The sequence below is a fragment of the Blennius ocellaris genome, assembly GCF_963422515.1.
Source record: "Blennius ocellaris genome assembly, chromosome: 6".
Lineage (NCBI taxonomy): Eukaryota > Metazoa > Chordata > Actinopteri > Blenniiformes > Blenniidae > Blennius > Blennius ocellaris.
This window is the reverse complement of record NC_137655.1, coordinates 10,071,069-10,091,991: the sequence shown is the minus strand read 5'-3', so window position 1 is coordinate 10,091,991 and position 20,923 is coordinate 10,071,069. Positions and strand designations below refer to the sequence as shown.

At 39.4% G+C, this 20,923-nt stretch overlaps 1 protein-coding gene across 1 annotated transcript in view; it reads left to right on the top strand.

Annotated features, from left to right (window-relative positions):
- The first annotated feature begins 4,087 nt into the window (after positions 1-4,087).
- The window catches only part of lrp1bb (low density lipoprotein receptor-related protein 1Bb), a 292,776-nt gene continuing 275,940 nt past the window's right edge, over positions 4,088-20,923 (top strand). Inside the window, exon 1 of the mRNA XM_080497951.1 lies at positions 4,088-4,218. Within this exon, the coding sequence (XP_080354077.1) occupies positions 4,128-4,218 (91 nt within the window). The 5' untranslated portion in view covers positions 4,088-4,127. The remainder of the gene's footprint in view (positions 4,219-20,923) is intronic.

Below are 20,923 nucleotides of genomic sequence, written 5' to 3'. Positions count from 1 at the left end.
TCTGATAAATGTGTTAAATACACTCAATTTTGCTCCATAATATTTCTATCCAAGCATGCTAGTGTGCAGGTGGATTTTCATCTGAGACATGAAAGTCAAAAACTCCAAATTTAGATTTAATTTCCATGTGCTAAACACCTTTATCCATGTTGGTTTAAGGAGGCGATGCCTCCTAAATTGAGTTTTGGAATTCATTTATCACCTTAAATAACAGCAGTTGACAGCTTTTGTTTCCAAGCGCATGAACAAGCGTTGTGTCTGCTTCATTTTCAGTCTTTGTCTTTTTTTTTCTGTTTAGCACATTTAAAGAAAAGTGTGAGGATAGAAATGAAGCTCGAAGGGTGAGGGCAGATGTTTACTCCTACCAAGTCATACGTCAACACAATAAATGCATGTTGTCAAAGGATCGAACAAAGCAGCAATGACACAAAAAGGAAAATAGAGAATCGTGGCATACAGTTATATGTGTGAAAATCACCTTGAACGAGACGAGATTAGATGTCTTTTCAGTAACTCACTAAAGCCTGTATATGATATTGTTGACTTCAGTGACAAGTCCAAGTTGTTCCTGAATATCTTTATCTTCACTTAAAAAAGCCATGTTTTAGACATGGCGTCAGATTAGCAGCAAAACACTACAGTTAGCTTCCATTAATTTGTCCCACATCTGTCCTGCCTGAGCATCTCCTCATATGGGCTTTGCTGACCAATGAGCCAATCGAGTTCATTGTTCTGAAACAAACTTAATTTGTATGTTATGTTCATCATGCAAGATTACTAGAACTGTGTCACGTGGAAACAGATGCCTTCAGGTTTATTAAACTGAGCAGGCTGATAACAGCCACATTCACAAAACGGTCAGGGACCTTTTTCGAGATGACGGATCACACATTGTCATGAAAAACACATTGTAATAAAACTACACACACATGCAACAATGCACTATAAAGCATTTTTAAAAGTTGTGTTTTCCTCCGTTTACTCTGAAGTCAGAGCATTTTCAAAAATTTCCACTTTGGGACATGTGGCTCAGAGTACCTTTGTCTTGTAAACAAACAGCTCAAATGCAAAAACGTTTGCGGTGTTTAGTTGAAAACGTTGCTGTGTAAATGGGGCCTTAATTATAAAGATGATTCCATTTTATACTTTCACAAAGTATAAAATGTGGCCCAGGAAGATGTTATTTCCCATTAATAATAATTTGGGATTTTTGTTTCTTATGAGGAATTTTATATTACAAATAATAAATTCCAATGAAATGAGACTTGTATCCATATTCATTTGAAAGGCCGGTAGCTATCATCCATTTGTAATGTGTGGAAGTCAGTAATTTGAATAAGTAAAAAATTCAAGATAGGAAGTAATAGTTATAATACTTTTTTCTTTTTTATTGGAACAACCTGCAAGCAAAGAAATGTACTCTTCCTGTAGAAAATAAAAACAACAACATCTCAACATTTGACTTCAATTTTATCCAGAAGGATCTTCACCAACATTTACATTTTCTGTGCTTGTTGCACTTGCCTGCTTTATTCAGTTATTTTGCTTTATTTCCTCACTGCTCCTGCACGATGCCACACCACCAAGCCCTCCTGAAACACACAGTTTGGATGCACAATTCATAACAAGCGAGGAAAAACACTTTGCTATTGCGTCCTCTTGTGCCGGCCCTTACTGTTGTGGAGTGTTGGACAGCAGATCCTTTGCACTCAAACTTGCTAATAGATTTTAAGTAGTTCATGATTGAATGGTTGCATTTTCTTGATTGAAGTAAGAAACAATTTCCCAGTATATTTCCTCACAGTTGGTTGATCTTCCTCCTTGCTAAGGCAGCCCTCTTAAGCACAATATATTTCATATTAATAAATTAATTTTAAATATTGACTTTTTTTCTCTCCCAATTAAGAATGATGTTGTGTACACGTAAAGTCAGACAATTGTAATACTTGGGGTTGTTTATCATTGTGGAGTCAGCATGACTTGACCATTGTTTTTCTGTAAAAAAAACAACAACAAAAAAAACCAGCCCGGGATGTCAGAGTATGGCAAAATGGAGGAGACAGCAATGTCTGACAGGATGGAGGTTCAGCTCAGCAGTCCACATCTATTCAGTCCAAAAGCTTTCTGAGAATCTCCTTTTCATTCTTTCTGAGCTTGTTATTTCCTCCCAAAAGCCAAAACTGTTTCTTTACGTACAGAAATAGAATAAATCCTTATTAGTTCCTGTAAATGATAGACACAGCTGGCAACGCATTATTGTTCAAACAGCAGGATTGCAGTGTGTCAGAAACAAGGCATGTAGTCTGGCACTTCACATGGACGCTTTGAATCATTGTGATACATATCGATCTATGATGAATCATGCTGCTTTGGTTGTGTGTTTCACTGTGTTATAGTTTTAGTTTTGTCCTTGAATGTTCAGTAGCTGATGGCATTTGACAGGTTACAATCTAAACTATGGCGGGCAAACATGTGGGCTGCAGACCAAAGTGGGTCCAATCCCTCTAGAGTGATTATGCATTTAGTAAAATTTCCAAAACTGAAAAAAACCCCAAGATATTTATTGCAATTTTTCAGTACAATTAGCTGCTATTCCTAATTGTGTCCATAGAACCATTGTACATATATTGATGGCAGATAGAGGGATTAGAATAAAAAAAATTATTGGATGCAACACAACACTTACAAAGTTGGCATTTCTTCCCATTCCTCTATGGATATATTCAGATAATTAATATATAGCATTTTGTAAATGAAATAAAGGTCAAATCAAACCTACAACTGAACAGCTAATCTTTAGTTAGAGCCTCAAGCATTCATGTCATGTCTTTACTATAAGTCAGAGCTCATTAAAATAAACATGTTGAAGAGGGCAGCTATGTAGATGTTTGAGAAATTACATGCTTTCACCAACATATGCATGTCAGAAACAATAATTGCAGCTACATGCACTTTAAGTGCTCCAATGAAACACCAATGTGATCAAAATTGCATCATGTGAACATTTCTAGGAATAGATGGGCCCCATCAGATGGAAATTATGACAAATTGAAGGCAGCAATGTACGAAAAAAAATGGCTGGCTTTTAAATAAAATAGCTGTGGCAAAGAACAACTGATCGACAAAGGAGATGATGTTGCACTCAGTCATCTCTTCCTGAACATATTCTGAAAAGTGGATTGTTTTTGCACTTTCAAATGTAACTGAAAAAGAAACACAAGAGCTTTGTTAGTTGAGCTAACAAATCCATCTTCAACTCTCCAGATAAACCAGGATGTGGGATCACGAGGATCATGTTAGAAACTGATTAAGCCTCCGAATGAATTGGATGGTATTCTTGTATATATAAATCTGCACAGCAAATAAATCACTGTGGACAGTGTTCATGTACACTGGATACTCTTGATCTCTTAATCTTAAATGATTCAATGAGATTGACCAAAAAGTGAAAATGTAAATGCACCCAAGTAGCATTTTTCAATTATAAATAATAAGTAAAACGCCAATGTTAAGGGTTAGATTATCTTTACACAGCGTAATTGAGATCCATTTGAGCTGAATGTGCCCCCCTGAACTAATATGACTTTGACACACCTGATCGAAAGATTTTACATGACTCTAAAAGCTGACATTCCTCATCCTCCATTGGCTGAGTTTTTCTTCTTTGCCGAGGACCCCTCTGTGCGCCCCGGACCTCAGACTGACACACACTCCAACGACTGCACAGCCAACCAATGTGATTAATTTCAGGCGAGCTGCGCCACCTTGACGGCATTTAATCATTGAGAAAAGACAGGAAACGTACTCATTCTTTATCCTCGTGCACTCCCACCCCACCTCCACTCTGTCCCTTTGCTTCTGACTCTCATCCCTCGCTCTCTCACTCGCTCTCTCCCTCTCTCGCCGGTGCGTCCGTCGGTTTTAGGAAAGCGCGGCGCTGTGCCTTGTGTGTGCATGCAGCCGGGAAGCCGGGGGAGCGCTGCACTGTTCTGCGCACTGGTTCCGCTGGACATCACCGAATAACGGCGCTCGACAACCGGGTGCTGGTGGAGGGGGGAGACTGGACCCGGACCCGGACCCGGACCGGGAGAAGCACTGTGGCTCTAAACAGCCCGCTCTCCGAGAACATGTCGGAGTTTTTTCTACTCGCCTTTCTGGCCCTTTTCTCGGGATTATCTCCGTGCGTCGAGCCCTCGACAGTGTCGGACGAGGAGAAAGGTAAGCAGCAGGAGCCGGGGCCATCGGGGGAATGCGCAGTCCGGCGAAACTTGGCGAACCCCAGTCGTCTCGTTGCGCCGCGTCTTGTTGTCACGGACGCCAAAATGCAAGACGTGAACCTCATGGCTTCAAAAGCATCACTAATGAATGATAAAGAGTTGAGCATCACGGCTTTATTCCCCCTTCTTTTTTCTTTTCTATCAGTGAATATTGCCTCAGTGTTAATTAAAGGAGAGAGGAGACTCATTACAACGCGTCCCGGTGATTGCTGGACCACAGTCCCACCTGTGTAACCTATTAACGCGCAGCTTTTTTTAATTTCCTTTTTTTTTTTTTTTTGCGTCCGTGCATTTCCATGGAAAAGCGTAAAGACTCCGTATCTGTGACTGCAGGTGCGTCGTGGCTCTATCCTACAATGCAGCAGGTGAAAATGAGCCCCGTGCCAAAGTGTGTTTTGTCTCTCCCCGAGCTGTAAAGCCTCCGGTCTCTGCCACGGGAATTAACGGGGCACGAGGATGCAGTTAATGGGGATAGTTTTGTGCTTCCAGCTCCTCCTCCTCCTTTGCACTCTTAACAGTAATGATAGTCGATTTTTTTTCCAGCAGCATAATTGAATTTGAATAGCAGTCGACAATTACACCACATTTCAGTCAATGTAATGCTTTTTCTTCTGCGATCACTTGTATTATTGGGTGGAAGGTCCATTGAGAATATTCCCATCCAAACCGAGTTCACCCTTGTTAGCCTCTTCATTATTTGCAAAGTTCAAGCACATTTTTGATTTCTTATCTTATATAGCATATCATCAGCTATTCATAGACGTTGAATTGATAAGCAGAAGAGTAACAATCGGAGCACTGTCGATTCCTATAAAAGTGAAATAGTATTTCCCATAATTCCCCCCCCCCCATCTTATTCAAGGGTTTCAATTTACACACTGAATCAGTACACTTAAATGTAGGCCTGTCGTCATATTAATTCTAGTTTATTTTCTAATTCTAACATTTATTGCGGTTTTGCATTTAACAAAAAAGAGCAAATGAAGGATTTTATGTGGTATAATGCAATTGTATTCATTGATGTCATGGCAAGTGGTAATAGGTTCCCCACTGATACTTTCCCCAGCCGAGCAGAGAACAGTCAAGGCTGCTCTGCTTGTCATGAAACCGTCATAAATGTCACTGAGCGAGCACCTCCACAACACAGCACGTTGGATGGGGACACACAGATTGCCTGGCTATCACAAGCAAGAAGAAAAAACTGTGTGTGTGTGTGTGCGTGTCCGTCAGTGTGCGTGTGTGTGCGTGTCCATGAAACAAAGGGATAGATTTTGTCTCTCAAACTCCTTGAGAATGTTCCTGCACTAAAGAGGGTTGATTGAGTAAAAGTGGGTAAAATGCACACAATCGTAAAATCTCATTTCGGCTCGTGTGAAAATATTTAAATGGAGAGCTGTTAATGAAGGACAGATTCACACACACACGCGCATAAATCTGGTAGTGCAGTTAGGACCTGCATCCCCGCCTGCTGTCCGGCTCTATTCGCAGCGAGAATAAATGAAGGCTCTTGGAGCTATTTGTAAATGGACGGTAATGATAATAGCATTTCTTATTTCTTTCAACACCAAAGTTGGTTGTTAGTCTAATTAGTCTGAAATTAATTTACTTTGTGGTCACAGCTTTGCTACAATGAATGCCAAGCAGTGAGCCCACGGTTTTCTCTGCATGCATTGGAAGCATTTCCAGAACTCCAATTTCTGAAATGGCATTGTGTCTTTGAAGTGCTTCTGATGCTTTTTATTTATTTATTTTTTTCTCACAGTCTTATCACTCCTGTCCATCTAACATTGATCTGGCAGACCTGACCTGCTGATGTGACAAAATGCAAAATGACCGGCTATGGGAATGTGGACACACCACAGCACTGCTTATTTATTATATTTTTTGTTAAAAAAAAAACAAAAAAAATTCAAAGGCCCTTGATCTAATGTGACCTCAGCACCAGATAAGCATCACTGAACACATTCAGCTCAAGGTTGCTTGTTATTTAAAAGTTGATAGCATAGTGGGGGACATGGATAGGTCCATACACTAATGCAGGGAAGACTGTCTTTTGGAGCTAATTAAGTGAGATGGTGAGATAGCATCTCCAAAGGTGTGTGTGTGTGTGTGTGTGTGTGTGTGTGTGTGTGTGTGTGTGTGTGTGTGTGTGTGTGTGTGTGTGTGTGTGTGTGTGTGTGTGTGTGTGTGTGTGTGTGTGTGTGTGTGTGTGTGTGTGTGTGTAAGTAAAGTAAAAGTGCGGTCAAGATGAGGGAGAACTCATTCTCTATCTGTTGGCATTAAAATGACCAGAAGAGATTAGTCTTAAATGCTTCCATAACTCCTGATTGAACCGCTTCAGTTTTTTTTTTTTCCATGGTGGAGCAGCACTTTGCACTCCTGCCACATACTTTATGGTTCGAGTCTGGGCTTGGGAGCCGTTTTGTGCGGAGTTGATGTTCTCCTTATGTGTGCATAGGATTTCTCTTCTTCCTACAATCTCAAAATATGCATTTAAAGTTAATTCATGACTTCAAACTGCCTGTAGATGTGATTGTGAGCATGTGCGCATGGTTCTCTCTCCTTATCCGTTTGCCCTGTGATGGACTTGCAACCTGTTCAGGGTGAGTCTTGCCTTGTCTCACAGTCAGCTGGAATCGGCTCCAGCGCCTCTGCTCCCCTTGGTTGAATTAAACAGTGTGGATGCGGAATGAATAAAGACTAGATCAGAATGAAATACAATTAGACATCTCTACTATCTCACAATCTAATATTGATTATCATTTATCCAACAAACAGCTTTTTTAACATTGCTCGCAGATTTATTGGAGAAGACAAAAACAATTTTAAGTTTATTTTACTGTATTGTTCAGTTTTCATGATAGCCTCTTAAAAAAACTTTGTTTCGAAAGAAAAGTGAGAACATGTGAATTTTTCATTTATTATTTAATATGGATGACACACAAAGTGACTCAGCTATTTGTGCACGAGCCGTTTAATGGAACCCCTTGATTTTGCATATTAAGGTCAGTTTACTCTTCAACAAGAGGGCAATTAAACCAGCGAGGGAGCTTTAAAATGTTCTCTGTAGGTGTGGGAGAGCTTTGAGATGTCAGAAAGTGTCTACTAAATGAGATTAGTCTCTTCGTGCCTTCGGGCTCCTTTTTACCCGATTTACTTGAACTGTATTATAATCATTGTATTATTCAGTGTTTTACATAATTGTTTTATATGTGGATGAAAATGCATATTTCCACTATCACATCACTGCTTTTCTTTTTAATATTTAGCAAAAACTTAATTAAAACTGAGACCTTTTTGGACAACTTTTTGAGGTGTGCATATTTCATCATTTCCTTCCCTATGTCGAATGACAGAAATAAAACAGTCATGTTACCAAGAAGCTTATGAAACCAAATGCAATGCTATAGCTGATGTGTTGCTTTGGTTTTCTCTTCTTTGCTCATAGTGTTTTGAGTGTTTTGTTTTCATGTAGGCATACTTTGCAAGATTATGGAAATGAGAAAAAATGTTTTGCACAGAGTGGAAAGGGAAGCTTGCAGCTCCTACAAATGATTCCTACTCCTGCTACTATACCCTAATGGTTAATACCAAGCCAAAAAAATTGCTATGCAACAAATTAAAGTTTTACCTCTCGTGATCATGATAATGTCATGTGTTGATTACTATTAATTCAGCTGAATCGTCACCGCCAGACGATTAACGTTGCAGAAATTGGCAAGGCAAGCGTAGCTTTTGGCAGACTAAGGCATTGACTGAAACGGCATATGACAATAAAGCTAAATGTGTATAAAGCTGTAGTCACCTTTTCTTTCTGTGTGCCTGTGAGACTTGGACCACTTTTAGTCGCTATATGAAAAATGCTACTGTTTTCACCTCGAATGCCAGAGACTCCTCACAGGCAGCATCACAGGCTTAAGGTGGCAAGACAGAGCTCCGAACTCTGAATCGCTGAAGCAGACAGAAAGGCCTTGTATTAATGCCACGATCATGAAAGCCTGACTATCAGGACACGTGGCTGGGATGTCGTAAGTGTCTGCCATAGAAGATTGTTTATGGCAAGGATGCCCAAGGGAAAAGGCAAAGAGAGGGTCAATGTGAGCGTTACAAGGGCTGCATGTAGTTATCATTGAAACTTGTCCACATCTTTTCATCAGGCCAGGGGCAAACTGTTCTGGAGTCTTGATGCCAGCTCATCAGGAACAATGAGGATTTTACACCTTCTCTGGTGGGAAAACTGTCCAAACAGTCACAAAAAGCAATCTGAGAGCTCACAGATTTCTGCTCTTACTCAGGAATTCATCTGCGATTCTGCAGGGTGAGGTTTAACACCTGCATTAGGCTGATTAGTTTTTTCCGGAGATCACAGATGTTAACTGAATGGCTGATCACCTGCAATGTACCAACACCTTCTCCAACTCTGCTAACTCTGCACTGCTGGGTTAAATAAATCGTCATGTTTCACGTAATGAGATCAGGCAAGATAACCTGAGTGTAGATGGAAACCAGGCAAGCACATTTTTCTGTTTTTAGTTTTCCCCTATATATTGACTTTGTTTCCCATCGATTGTCATGAAAAGTATCTCCAGATGAAGGAAGTCAGTTTTGGCTTTCAGGAATATTTTCTAACATACCTTTGCCAAATATTATTCGATTAATCTTATCAAAGGTAACGGTGTATTTAAAAGTGCAAATTTAGACTCGCAGTACTGTAAGGCTGACAGGCAGCCAAAACAGCATGAAACTCATGATGATCGAATGAAGGAAAATGCAACATATTAGGTATAGGTACACTGCAGCTGAAGGGGGAATTGAAAATCAGGGAGGCGGGTGTCTGAATCAGGTACTGGAACCAGGACGAACACGAGCGGACATCTGGTGGGTGGATGGGCTGTGACAGGAGGCAGGGGATGAAGAGGTGAAAATAACTCAGAGCTGAGACAAGAACTGTGACACAAGCAGTCAGACTGCCTGCTGTCACTGCTGTATCCTTACTCATTTAATAGATGGCTTGGAAGAAGGAAATTGGTCACTAAATTGCTGCTGGATGTGATAAATTGTAACCAAATGGAGATTATGTGAATTATTTGCACCTCTTAACCAAGACATTTCTTCGCCGAGAAGTGTTTCGGAGACACGTGGATCACCTTGAGTTGGCGCTATAGGAGGGTCAGGATGTCATTTTAATAGACCTGTTGGTAGAGGCTAACAGTTGACCTTCAAAGGTTGGACTTCATTCTGTTTTTCTAGCTGTTTTCCATCTTGTTTCTGGAAGCCATTAAGTCAAAATGAGCCCTCTGACTGAGAACCCTCCTTGGTAGTGAATATTTTCCTCCACATTCTGTCCACCTCAGCAGTTGTGGATCCTCAAAACGGAAAGTGGCCCACCCTGTCTTCACCCGGTGATTGAAGAAACCACATGTAGAATCCAGCAAAAATTCAGTTGGTATAAGTAAACACAGCCGAAGTAGAGAAGTGAATGAGGTGAAGTGTGGTCTGAACAGGATATGATGCTCTCGTCAGCACAGTTTCATCTTGGACATATTGAAGTCAGCAAAGTAAAAAAAAAACTTGAGAAGTGGCCGTTGTTGTTATTGGCATTCATGTCCCACAAAGTGTACTTCAGGTGCCTTTTATTGACTATTGCCTCACACGTTTGTCTTGGCCGGAAAAGGAGACGAGTTGTCAGAGCAGTCACTGGAGAAGGTCAGGTTCAGTTACTACATGAGCAGATTAAGCACTTCTATTAAACCTCAATGCTTGTTTTCCCTCCCACGAATTACTTTAAACATCACAGTAGTCACGGCAGGATTTCACAGAGGTGCTTAGACAGCACTTTTTGCAGGTTGGCATTTAAGTATTTTATGAGCAATGAAAAGACATTAAAACAGCTGACACATCTATCTCGTGATGTCGACTAAGTGTTACTGTCATGGAGCTTTTACATCCATCTCAGGGCAGAGGTGAAGTGCGACCTCCAGCTACAGAAGGTTTCTGAGCACCGGCGCCCATGTGACTCATTATGGTGGACCGCATCACCGTGGGACTGAAGTGACTCTTATAGAACAAAGTTATTGAATGAAGCTACTAGATTTTTCTTAGTGTCAACTATAATATCACCTCTCATAGTCTTAATGGGTTACAATTGAATCAGTAATGGACTGGCTCAGGTTGTGAAAGCCTGGAGCTGTAAATTGACTTGTAGCATTGATTACCAATGGAAGGAGATGCTACATCTTTGACCCACATGGTCTATTTTTTGGTTAATGCTGTGGACAGACTTAATTATGCAACTATAATAATAAAAAAAAAAAAAGTTGATATAATTTAAAAATTTGAGTTATGAAGCTGTAAGTTTTTTTCAACAGAAATTAAATGCTGGAGTTGAATGTGTGAGCTGTTCAAAGCTCTATACTGAAATGACTGCTGTAAAAAAAAAAGTGAAGAGGATAAATCATTAATGGAGGAAAGCATGACTTTTATTGGCACATATGCTAATGAAAATAGCATATTTGCTGACACAACCTTACCTTATAGTGCATATAAGGCGGGCTCTTTCTCGTTAATGCACATCCCATGTGAGTCAGTATTTACTTCTGTTTGAACTGATACTCTCTTTTCAAATGCCGGGACTGCATATAAAAAAGAACATTATCAAAAAATACATAGTTTTTTGAAGGTTATACTTTCCACATCTAAAACCTGTCTAACTGAATGAACAGAAAATATAGGTTTTATGAAATAAACAGCTATATTTATCTGCACACAACACATAGGAGCCTTTAAAATAACATACTCTATAATATAGTGAACTTAAAACTGTCTTTTCAAAGCCCTGGCTACATGTAGAAAAGGCAAACAAATGTACACCATAAAAAGCATTTAGCAAATAAAGTCAGCAATTGATTTAATGTTTTGCTTTTTCAGAACTGCTGGGTAGATTGGGAAATGCTGCTTTTGAGTGTTTGCTGGTTTGCTGCCGTACGTTTGTCTATTCGCTCTGCATTTACCTCAGCATGGTGTCTTGCAAGGTGGGCAGTGAGGTTTGTCATCTCTTGTAGGCGAAAAATTCAAAATGTGTATTTACTTTTGAATTAATATTTGATGGTAGGGGTTACATCTATGCTAGTTGTCCACCATTTTCTGTTTTCTGTTTAAGCATTTTTTCGCAAATATATTGGACTTCACATTTACTAAATAGTTGAAGATAAACATTTTACCCCCTGCTGGTGAAGTATTTTCTTTCTTCACTCCTAGTATAACAGCAGTGGTGAGGTACGCTGCACCTCTTGAGTACAGTATGAGGTCATTACCAGGTGACTGATAAGGTAGAATATATCATAAAATGAAATGCGAGGGTGATGCAACGTGCCCCGCGAAAACTCATGCATGCGCAAAAAAGGTGGGGTGATCTGCTGAAAGACGAATTCAACAGGTGAGTGAACAGTGTTGATCTTCTTGAGCAGAATGGCTACCATGGGCTATCTTCTTATAGTAAAGGTTAAAGTTAGCGTGCAGATGGGTCTGAAGCCTGAGGCCTGAGTTAAGCAAACATCTTTCTTCAAGTGTCTCAGAGGGGGGAGAGTGCCTCCATTTCAGACTAAAGGTCTGTCTGTCAGTTTGAAGGGGTGAGCAGTTCGCTGGGTGGAGGCAGCACCCCTAGGAGATGCCCGGCACGGACTGTAGTGCACTCAGCATGTACAGATGTTCGACGTAGCACCAGTGAATTCTTACACTGTAGATCACACCGAGTTTCTCTATCACAACTCCACTTCCCTGCAGGAGTTTCAACACTTTGTGTGCATTTAACTTGTTCGGTTGGCTTGTGTGTGTGTGTGTGATTGATGGCACAAGCCTTTGTCTAAATACTGAGATTGGAGTAAACCTGCGCCGCAAGTCTTGCCATGGTGGTTGGTATAGCACTGTTTAAAAGTACAGGGGAGCTAGAGTGTCACCTCAACCTTTTTTTTTTTAAGAGTTTCATCTTTCATTTGACAGCCTAGCATTTTTTTTCTTTTTATCAGTGATTTGTTCTGTCCATAAAAAAAGGCCAGAACTCTGTGATTGATTAGGCAACTGCTTGGCATGGTGTTGGCTCCCCTGAGTCATCTATTGTTCAGCACTTCGAGGCCTGTCTCACCGAAAATGTTGTATTAGCGTTATGAGCGATTTGATTTAACATGATGAGGCATACAGTTATTTAAACAGTTAAGGACCTATCATTTTTCCTTGCATTCGAGGTGGTGGAGGTTGCTCTCACCAGTGGGAGCAATCTGCCCAGCACAGAGGATTTTCCTCATTGTGTGAAGAAACTTTCATTTTTTTGGCACAGTTCCTTACAGAAATAAACCTCCAATATGGTTATCACTTGGTTAATGTAGGCACTGAGGCTACCGTATCACCCGGCCCCGACGACAGGCATCTCTTTTTTGATTAATGTTACACAATTTCATCACTTTGTGTGGGCAGAGAACATTTCCTCCTAGTGTCCATACCAAACACATCAGAAATTAATTTAGCTGAGCGGAGAGAAGACAAATGATTTACTACATTATAGCACAGCTTTGATTATATTCTTGGTCACAGCTTTCTGAAGAGATATTTCATCGGACAAGAATGGGAAAAAAAAAGGTTGACACAACATTTTGGACCAATCTGCAGGTCAGGAGCACTGGTGTCAAGCTCTCCGACTGGTGACGGAAAAGGCCAGAGGAGCGGAGAGAGAGCTGTCGAAGCCTGGCCGGGGACTCTCTCTCCCAGCTGCCACCTGGCACAGACTGAGGGCTCAGGGCCCCGTCATGCAGACTTGGCTCAAGAAACCAGAACAGGGGAGGGATTCATCTATCCCCCAACAAGCTTCATTCAGCAGACAAACCTAAGGCCAGTTGGTGATGCTGTGCTGTGTCCCTCTTAAAAGAAAAATTGGCACACAGAGCAATTAGGAAATATTGAACCACTGAGGTGTTTCATTTTAGTATACACCACTGTGATGATCCATAATTTTCTTTTATGGATTCTAAAATAAAATGCTTATGTAGCAACAGCTAACCCAAGGACTGACAATATTTTGTCTTTTGCCTAATTTGTTTTTCAGTATTTCTCACATCCCATTGCCTTAAAGTGCTGCATTACGGGCAATAATGAATACTGCAAATTAAGTGGTGTGTGGGAAAGATTGAGTGTACAGTCGATAATGTATACAGATTACCTTATTTAAAATTGTGTTCATTCTCACACTGACAAATGTACAACACTCGTTTTTGCAATGAATGTGGGTGCTCTGCCTGCGTTTTCACTGCTTTCTATGGCGGAGATGATTGTACTCGAGGAAGAGAGATAGGAAAATTATTTGCCATCATTTCCAGTCGTGTGCACAAAGCAATGAGTGGTTGCCCCCCAAATGCAATCGGGTGCAAATGAAGGCTGCACTGAGGATACCTTCTACTCTGCTTCTTTCAATATCAATTTGGAGGAGTCAGACTAAGTGTAGGTCCAAGTCTGACTGTGCACTCAAAGAGGTTTTTGGGCCTGAAATATTTGTGAGACGTGCACTAAGGATGAATAATTGAATGCACTTTAATAGCATACACCAAGCATCAAAAAATCTAAGAAAAAAAACAAAACTGAACCACAGCCCCTACCTCCACCTGCAGCAACAACACAATTCACTCTCACAGCTGTGCAACTGTTGGTCTACGAGGATTGAGTTCAGTTGTGTGGCAGCACTATCACTGAGTTACTTTGTGCTAAAATTAGATTGCCAAATACATCACCACCAGCTGTCATCAATCTGATTCGGTATGATTCTCTAACATGCTTCCGAGCTGCTATTGATCTCTGGTCCTCGGCACTCTCCCTCCTCACACAGTGTTGGGTTGGGAGTCCTATTAACTGTGCTCCCATCAATCACAGTTCACCAATGTTTGTTTGTAGAAATCTCTGATACGAATAGAGCAGTGCACTCAAGCTCATGCTCTTTTTTCTTTTTTCTTTTTCTTCTTCTTCTTTTTTTACTTGTTTTGTTCCTAGTATCGGCTGGTTTGAAATGTGTGTAGTCGGTCCCTGCATACTATAGTGATGTGCCTCAGTGCTCTCGAGCAGAGACCCAAGATTAAACACTTGGGCCTCAAACATGTCGGCTGTCGCAGGTATCTCTCACTGCTCCATGCCTGATAAGGGCCACTCGTTCCTGAAACAACCCTCGCAAAGAACAAACCCCAGAGAAACGAAAACCACCTCTGGACGTGGTGAGATTGAATATGTTTCTCTTAGAGAGTTCGTTCCTATGATTGCTTCTGTGGCTTTGTTCACGTCAACATTTGAAGATTAATGAAATTTTTTTTCTTCTTTTTTTTTAAATATATTGTTTCATATTTTTTACTTTGTATATTTTTGAGGAAAAAAATCATATTTGTACTGCCTGCTTTCATATGTTTAGTGTATACTAAGATTAAGACTAGTTTTTAACAAGTTGTCAAACTAAATTAATTGATCCCTTTCAGAAAGAGAACTTCCCCTTAAGCATATTTGAAGAGTTCACCAGTCTGCATGGAAATGATTTTGAGAAGGACGCAGTTCTTTTTATGGAGGGAAATGGGATGGAATAGCTATCAAGACTCTGTTGCCCAAACTCACTCTCTCTTTGATGTCTCAGTGCAGATCACTGTTGTTGTGACAGAATCATGTAGTTAAATTACTGGAAGGAAGTGAAGGAAATGGGTGGTTGTTTTGTTTAGAGCTTGAACATTTTTCAAAGGTTCTGCAATGTGTGTGATGGATTCTCCGAGTTGAAATAATACAACTCTACACACCACAACTGAAACGTGTGGGATTATTTTGTTCAAACTGTCTTATTGCATGTGCAGTCAGACAGCAAGTACATATGCTATATGAATGCTAAATTCAAATGATTGTGGTGCATGACCAAAGATATGTGGCTTAGTCACACTATAGGTGGTGCAAATGACATGCAGGAGGAAAAACCCTCCGTGTTCCCAGTGAACCATGACATATGTGTGGCTTCATACTCAGCCAGAATAGGCAGAATAAGTCCGTTGATCAGGCACCATGTGGTGCTAATGCTAAACATGAAGCTCCACCTGTATGCTCCGTCTGTTTGTGACGTTTTTCTCTGCAATGTTGATGTAAAAATTTGGATGAAAACATTATTATATTATCCTGAATAATTGAAATCTGACACACGTTTACACACTCAATGACAAACTAAAGGTCAAGGTGATCATCCACGTGTATGATTTTGCACCATGTAAAATCTATAAAGAAGGCCTTGTTGAACTGTCTTTGAGACACAGCATTGTTTTGTGCAACATTTTGACATTAGTGGCTTTAATGATGAATTCAAGTTGACCAACTTGGTTAAAATGACATTTTTACTTTTTTAATGCTCATAGTGTTTTTTATTGTCACAGAAAACAGCAGTTTTATAACATAATCATCTTGTCGTCCTCACTTCCGAATTTCCATTTTCATTATTTTAAGTTTTCGTAGGTTTTGTTTTTCTGTGCCAAAAATACAACATCATGACTCTTAATCAGGCGGTAAAGACTAACATTGTATAAACCTAATTTGCTGGCCAATTAAACCACCAACTGAGCCCCGTAAATGCCAACATTAAGTCATGACTTAACCTTGTTGTAAAGGGGCTTGTTAATGGTTATTGTAAAAATCAATATACTTGTTTAGCTGAGCATAACATGAAAAATGGACATTACTCTTTCTTGATTCATTTTTGATTTGAATATACAATCAGTGTTTTTACTACACTTTTTGTTCACACATAAACTTCAGATCAGGTCAAATGATTTATCTGTGCTACTATGAGATATCGTATAGGTGGCAGTTATTGCACTTGTCATAGGAAAACATACAAACTACATTTTCATGCCGTGGTGAGTTTTATAGACTTGATAAAAAAGCGTAAAAAAATATTTAGACATTAGACCTCTCAGCCATTCAAAGTAAAAATGTAAGTTTACACATAAATGTTAATGAGTTATAGATTAGTCATTCTCGAGAAGCAAAAGGTTACAGCAGGATAGTCGTCAGGTATTGGAAAAAGCATTATCTTGTTGGTCACAGTCGTCATGTGGTGATTGGTGTAAATAGCTTTGGTCATTGTGAGATGTGACAGTGCCCTGCTTTACTTCAGTTAAAGAGGTGTGTGTGATCTCTCTTTTTTTATTATTATTTTTTTTTATTATTAGAGGAACCATATTCTGCTGATCCAAGCGAGAGAACATTTTCAAATATTGTGGCTCTCGAACCAAAATAACTCATTGTAGTTTTGATGATGGTTCTGAGCTGCAGTCCAGATTAGATGCGTGATGATATGGCTGTGTTGAGGTTTCCGTCATACGCCTGGAATATGGTGGGTCACTCTCTTCCTGTCCATGTGTTGATGTGTTCATAGACAAGATACTGAAGTCCAAGTTGCTCACAAGGGTGTGCAAGCACCTTTGTGTGTGTGGGATTGTGCCTCATCAAGTAAAGCTCATTGAGACTACTCATGTGGTAAAAAGCGCTATTTAGGTCAAATCAATTTACCAGTTGGAGAGACACATTAGAGGATTGCTTTTCGTGGTCTTTTCTCGATTTCTTTTAGGCATACAAGAGAATTTTACCAAAGTATAATGCCATCTTTCTAAATGTGAAGTCCTTTCAAATCTTAAATAACTGCAAGTTCCTGTAAGCATTGTAAAGATCCATTGTCTTGAGACAAAACCTCTTCCACATCATTCACATTTACTACATTTGATCATTCAGTCTTGTATGCCATAAATACAATGACTTTACAGTGCTGCATATTTCTCTGGTTTTAATCTGTAGATACTGAACTCTTTGGCTGTTTTTAATATAAATGATTCAGTACAGTTTTAAGTTTAATACTGTAGATGACTGTGTTGTATTAGGTTGTGTCCTCATACTCGGTATAATTTTGTCCCTGTTTTAAAATGCACTCTCTGGTCTGTCTGACCATCTTTTCTCAATTCCTCCATCTCTCTTTCATCTCTCTCCAAGAAATTAATAGCTTTCCGTGGATAAAAAGAAAAACCGTATCTCTACTCGGAGACTTGTATCATTGAAAGGTATGTTTTGGATATTTTTCAGTGAAGTAATCACTGTCAGGTGATGGAAGCCTTCATGTGGAGTTAACATTTATACTGATGCACATTATGTGTGGGCGTTTGTCCAAAGCAGCAGATTGTTCGAGGAATGTTTAGTGACATACAGTGGGTGTCGTTACTCTTGAAACCTGTGTGAATCCAAGTTTTTATACTTGCTTGTGAAGAGAGGCTTTGAAATGGACTATGTTGAAGTTGAAACAGTAGCTTGATGTTTGATGAATTGTTGTCGGCACATTTTTTATGATCTTTAGAGAATCAATTTATCTTCAATAACCTAGAAATTTTGAGAGTGCAACTATAAAGTGAGACGAGAAGGGGAAAAAAACATACTTTCCGACACCCATCTCAAGAGCAAATTGAGTTCTTTTGCTTTATTGGCTTTTGGGGTTTTAGGATATTCCGCAGCAAAATTTTTACTTACAAAACTGCTGTGAGACAGATTAAAACATAAAACAAAGGCACACAAAATGTTATACTCTAAGTTACCTCTGACTGTGTGAATTAGCTTGAAGACGCGAGAAAGTCCTTAGGAGAAGTTGCATTCATTCAGAACCAAAGTAAATTAATTTGCAGTGTTTGAGTCTTGTGCGACCCTTGTTGTCAAAGCCTTTGTCTTTTACATGCATGCTTGTTTACACAAAATATAAGGGATAATGAACATGAATGTCATTAAAATAAAAAATAATTTTTTTTTAAACCTTCCAAACACATTACGTACTGCATATCTTACCTTTCCTGAATTATGCAGAGTGGCAACAGAATTATACATTTGTCTCGGATAGTAAAGGTGATTTGCACAATGATCTTCCCTTTTTTGATTGATTTATTGATGCTTTGAGGAATGTTTTTTGTTGTGGATCATCCATTCCATGTAGCCAAAAGAAGATAGACTGGAGAAAGTAGTTGTTTACCTAGTTTCATCACCTGCAGTAAGTAGCATAGGTTGTAATTACTCTTTTTGGAGCAAACTTGTGCATCTAAGGCAAGGGTGTCAAGTTAATATTCAGGGGCAACGTACCACTCCATTTCATCTCCTATGAGCCAGACCGCTGGGTTAAAACATGGCTTAAATAACATTTGAAAACAAGTTTTTTGGAAATGTCCAGATTCTTTTATTGTTATGTAAAGACTCTTTCTTTAACGACAGGTAAATATTTTTTACCTGGATGACATATTTCGGCTGCGACAGCCAGGTAAAGAAACGTTTTCCTGCTTTTACCTGGAGTTAAAAAAGTCTTCACATATGTAGTTAGAATGACAAAATGAATGCAGTTCAACCTTTTTCATTGTTTTTGTGTGAAGAAATACAAACAATTAATGAAGAGGTTTACATTTTGTTCCATATCTTTTCACACAACCAGAACAACAGCATGATTTTATAAATTAATTTTCATAGCATGGCTCTGATGGTAATGAGAGACGAAACTGGTGTATCACTGATGTATTGACTCAGAGGCCTGTACTACAAGCTCTGATAAAAATATCCAGGATCTCTTTCTGTTTCCTGACATGTCTGGATCAGACACGTGCAATCCTGATAAGCATTACTCCCCAGCAGGTTTTAAACTCACTGGAGCTAAACAGACTTGGAACAAGTCAAGAATAAAAACATACTTTAAAGCTTCAGTGATGAGGGTTTATTTTATTATGTCTAAAATATCACTCTAAATTAATTTCTCCTCTCCACTTAGCTGCAGCTCAGTGCTGAACCCGCGCACCAATCACCATTATTTAAGAATGGGAGGGTCATTTTCCGAGAGATCTGATTATTCAGAAGGCAAAGCTGTTATTGTGATGTTATCGTAATCATAACCTGCTCAGGAACAGGTTAAACAATAAGTGTAAGTTGATGGGGTGATTTATCCCAGTGAGAAGTGAGCGAGCATCGTAGTACTGGGAAAACCCAGGGCTAATCCTTGAAGATATCTCGATATGAGAAAATCCAGTGTCGTAGTACAGGCCTCTGGTCTCAATGTTTTGTTATGTCCGCTATCTTTACTAAAACAGAGCAAACTCCTGTCAAATAATCTAAAACTGTTGTTTATGAACCATCTTTCTCCTCATTATAATTGAAATGTTATCTGTCTCACTGAATATAACTCATAAGTAAAACACACACAGCTGGTGAGGTAGTTGTTTTTCATGAAATTCATCATCCAGTAAGTTTATTTAAACATGTGTCACTGTTTCCCAGTCAATTATTTTCTTAGATGCATTGCACTTTTTAAATATATTGTTCTCTCCTTTGATGCAGAGTTTCATGGTGACAATGGTGATAAGGATTTTTCATGATGAAGTTCACACAGATATCTCTCGCAAGTCCACCACCATTAAGACGCAAGACTGCGGCTCGTTCTTTAATCAAAAGATTTTTATTGGGCTTTGTAAAATTTCCACTTGGAGAATTCTTTTAAGTGTTCCTTGTCCCTCAGACCTTAACTTGACCTCCACTTATTCTTTTAGCTATTTGGTCCTAATTTAAGACAGTTAAGAACTGGTTCTTAATGAGAAAGCGCTACCTGAAAATGCTTACTTATCTTCCTGTTGCCTTTTTCTGCTTGGTAGAAACCAATTAAATATTCAGACTGCTGGTCAGCTTTGTAGAAGAGCCAGTGGCTTCTTATTGTTGAAGCTTTTATTCATGAACCTTTGAAATTTTCATGACCTGACCTTTCCTAATGATTGTGACCACTTTCTTTCTCGTTCATTGGCAGAAGAGATTTCTTGGTGTGCCTGCCCAAACTTTTGCACGGGTACTTTTCCTTTTGAAATTGTAAAGAATACATTGAACTTACTTGCTATAAAGAGACATTTCTTCAATAACTGAATGGATTTTTTCTTCACTTTTTTTTCCTCACCACTTTGTGAGACCTATAGTGCTGATTCCTTAATTTTCATGCACACACTTGAACACCAATGCCTATGGAGTTTCTAGAAAAGGTGCTTGTCTTATGGAGTCTAGCATCAAGTCCAAAGACCTTTACACAGAATGACAGGGAATCAGACTGACAGCCTTGGAATTGGAGCACAATCTGCTCTCCCACCTGAGCCACGTTGCCCCACCGCTAAATGATAGTAACATACATTTTGAGATTTTGCCTGTGAGTGCACAGTGTATGTGTGATTACAGAACTGGCTTTAGTTGATATAAATCACACTTCACAATCACAATCAATCGTAACATATTTTTACCCCCTTTAAACGCAGCAATAAATCTAAAGCCAGGGCCGAGTGTGAAGTTGACTAATATAACAGAACAATGATTTAGTAGTGATTGTTTTTAAAATGTCTCATCTTGTGGCTCAATCAAATGCGAAGCAATTACATTGTGGCTCCTCTTATTAACCTCTGAGATTGTACAACAATCAAAATCGGCCTGCCTTGTGTGAATTAATGTCATGAGACACTGTAACGACAGTAATTGGCTATGTGACTCTTCTGCTAATCTCTTATGCGGAGGCAGAAATTACCTGACAAGCAGCTTCTATAACCAAGCGACCT